The sequence below is a fragment of the Clytia hemisphaerica genome, unplaced genomic scaffold (genome assembly GCF_902728285.1).
Source record: "Clytia hemisphaerica strain Z4C2 unplaced genomic scaffold, Clytia hemisphaerica genome assembly, whole genome shotgun sequence".
In the NCBI taxonomy this organism is placed as follows: domain Eukaryota; kingdom Metazoa; phylum Cnidaria; class Hydrozoa; order Leptothecata; family Clytiidae; genus Clytia; species Clytia hemisphaerica.
In genome coordinates this window covers 932,751-935,993 of record NW_027104370.1, presented here as the reverse complement: position 1 = coordinate 935,993, position 3,243 = coordinate 932,751, and the positions used below count along the sequence as shown (strand labels likewise).

Below are 3,243 nucleotides of genomic sequence, written 5' to 3'. Positions count from 1 at the left end.
AAAAATCGAGTCATTGCCAAATTCTGTTCGATAACCTCGAAACAGACCTGTATAAGGCAATCTACTAGAACTAAAAATCGAAACCTTAGCCCATCTGCGCCATCGATCATGGAGCTCTTTAGTCAGTATCTCAGATGCTCCTATCGCTTGAGCCCGGGGGGGGGGGCACTGATATGGTCCGACACACGGCATGTGCCGCCCTTAAGGGTAGGGTTTTCGAGACCCTCGAAATGCACTGTAAGGGTACACTTTTGATGGAGTGCACTACAGCAAGGGACTTATTTTCGCTGGATACACTGCAAGGGTGTGTTTGGGTACTGCTAGATTGTAAGACTGCCAGTAAAAATCACTTTGTGTAGACATATCAGGCTCATTTTCAGGTGGTTTCAGCAAAACAAGATATGCAATTAAATGTATTAAACTACACTGTAAGGGCCTGATTCTGAAAGCCATTTGTTTGGCGGTACATGCCGTCGTTTAAAAATTAAGTGCCCCGGGGCACTCGGGCCTCGAGCCACGGACCCTGCTTCAGGGGAATACGATCTGATTCATTTCTAAGTTTAATAAGATCTGCATTACAAAGGTCGTAAGTAAAAGAAATGCTCATCGAAGTTACAAACCGTACTATATCATCAGCAACATGGAAATAATAATGTGCGACACAGGCTAGGGTGTAGCAGGGGCACCAAATTTGTATCTTGCACTACCAAACAAATAAAACCAGGCCGCTACTGCCGATTGAGTCATTTCAACATGGACAAGTCGCTTTATTTTAGATTTTTCACTTACTAAATCATTGTGTAGTCGCATAATCTTAAATGAAACTTCCAAGGAAGTGACACTTCTTTAACTCAACTCTAAATTTAAACCTAGTCCAATTTTGTTTCCTCTAAGCTTTGAGGAAGTAATAATTACATATATTAGACATTTGTTTTAATTACAACTTAACCTAATTTGCTGATGAATTATATTTGTTGACACCTGGGACTTCCGTGTGGTCTTAGGAACTATCAAGATCATTAGCCCAATAAACGACCTCGGAGAATGGTATAAATACTACACTAAATGAACTGCAAAAGACAGCAACCTTTTTGGATCAACAAGAAGAACAAGATAGTCAAATAACATTGATAAAGGTAATACATTTTGTTCAGTGTACGTTAGTTCAATGAAAGGAAAAATATTTTGATACTTTTACACAGCCTTGTTCAATGCGTATTATCGGCCTTTTTATGCTTACTGATAGCGTCAGATAATACTCTCTGGTGTCCATCAGTAGCGTAAATAAAGCCTGGAATACACGGGGACGAAATCGACTTTGACATGCATCTAATTCTCTAGTACCATAACGGGCCTTCAGCACAACCTTGTCTAAAAGAGTTCTTTATACTATGGCTTCATGAAAATATCTTCACAGTGAATTAAAAATTTGATTTCAAGCTTTTTTCTTTTCACTTTCATTTTCCACAGAGCACAATGATGAAACTCGCAAGTGTTTTGGTCTTTTTGGCCGTTGCATCTTCCATCGAAGCAGGTTATGTCAACCGAGGTAAGAAATCAAATTTTATTAACAAAGATAATGAGACTGCCCTGAATATGTGCGCTACAAAAGAATCCTACCATGCGGTCAGTTGTACACACATACTGATCACTGCTTTTTTACCTAAGCATCCATCCAGAGGATTGGTAATGAGTGAAACGGTGTAATAATTTTATTTCTTTTTCATCAAAAACCAACAGTGGTCATAAGATCGTACAGGTCGACTTATCTCCTTGTAAGGTCACCACCATTGAATATGCACCAAGCTAAACACGCATGCGCAAGATTTGGAGGTTTCTTGGCAACTATCAATAATCAACGAGAGCACCACTTTTTGGTTGCTAAATTACAGTAAGTAGAATACAAAATGCAAAACATTGAAAATAAAGATTAAAAATTAATGTCTCCCATTCCGAAGAGTTAAAAAATCAGACTTCTGCATTAACACGCATGCGTGATTTGTCGTTCTTTTAGACCACATGTAGTTAATTCCCGTGATAAAGGATTGGGAATGAATCGGTAGGGTTGGTTCAGTCACTTTTCAGTCGGGGTTGTGGACGGCCAAAAGTAGACTTTTTTTATTCTTCCTTTTTGACCCTTTCGATATTTTCGATTTTTGATTATTTCGATCTTATCAGTTAGGGTCAGGGTTGGAGCTCGAAACATTGCGTCATTATTTAGATGATCTGTAAAGTGTAGAAGAGGCTTTCTGGGGGAAATTTTATACTCTTCGGAATAGGACCTTCTGGGACCTTTCACCCTCTCATAAGCAGGGTGCTAATTCTAAATTGCTAGAGGCCGGAACAAAATAGTCTTTAAGCAAAATAGACCTAACTTCCTTTTCTAAGTTGATTACAATCAGTCATACGATGATTAGACATGAAATTGGTCGTATTGTATCATTAAATAATTTGCTTTAATTATTCACTTCTAAAATCGTGTAGCTTAATATTTCTCATTCTTATTTTCACAAAGGCACTATAATATTCGTTCCGCTTGGGTCGGATTGAACGACAAAGCTAACGAAAAAGTCTTCAGGTGGGATGGTTCAAATGTCGCAGGATTCAAGAAATGGTGTCCACATGAACCAAACAATTTTCGATATGGTGAAGACTGCGTTGAGTTACTTGGTCCCGTCAATTACAAATGTTTGAACGACCTTCCATGCACACGTGTTTTACCGTACATCTGTGAAGTCGCAAGAAGATCTTACTAATAATTTCACGCTGATTAAAACATCAAATAAACTTTGTTTTTATTTTTTAAATTTTGAATGTAGTAACATTGTAAGATTACTCGTTAATCACAAAATGGAAATAAAAAAATTCATTATGCATGAATCTTAAACGAACATTTTAGATAACTTTTATACCCAATTGGCTTGAAAATTTCCAAGTTCCAAGCATCGTTAACGATAGCTATCACAGTTCATTTCCAAGATTCGAGTTCAAAATTTAAAACTCTCGAAAAGACGGACACCTCTAATAAGTGGACACTAATCTCTTTCCTTGGTGGTGTTCGCTAATTAGCGATTAGGGGGGGGGGGGTACTTAGGCGAAATGGTTGTCGGGTATGTGCGAGGCCATAAAGGTCCCTTTTTCACACGTTCGAATATCCCTCAAAGGGGTACAAAAACCATAAATTAGCAATTGAGTCTCTGTAACGGTTCCATAATTACGCTATCTATAACATAGCGTAATTAT

At 38.1% G+C, this 3,243-nt stretch overlaps 1 protein-coding gene across 1 annotated transcript; it reads left to right on the top strand.

Annotated features, from left to right (window-relative positions):
* The first annotated feature begins 1,041 nt into the window (after positions 1-1,041).
* LOC136818457 (low affinity immunoglobulin epsilon Fc receptor-like) lies at positions 1,042-2,887 on the top strand. Its single transcript, XM_067074797.1, has 4 exons — positions 1,042-1,136; positions 1,471-1,549; positions 1,741-1,891; positions 2,516-2,887. The coding sequence occupies exons 2-4, from the start codon at positions 1,477-1,479 to the stop codon at positions 2,754-2,756; spliced, it is 465 nt and encodes a 154-aa protein (XP_066930898.1). The 5' UTR covers positions 1,042-1,136; positions 1,471-1,476; the 3' UTR covers positions 2,757-2,887.
* The last annotated feature ends 356 nt before the right edge of the window (positions 2,888-3,243 follow it).

Excerpts from the sequence above, each read along its gene's own strand:
- LOC136818457 (XM_067074797.1), top strand. The coding sequence starts at position 1,477 with ATGATGAAACTCGCAAGTGTTTTGGTCTTTTTGGCCGTTGCATCTTCC. Across the intron at positions 1,550-1,740 it reads AGCAGGTTATGTCAACCGAG|TGGTCATAAGATCGTACAGG; the intron begins GTAAGAAATCAA and ends AAAAACCAACAG. Across the intron at positions 1,892-2,515 it reads TTTTTGGTTGCTAAATTACA|GCACTATAATATTCGTTCCG; the intron begins GTAAGTAGAATA and ends ATTTTCACAAAG.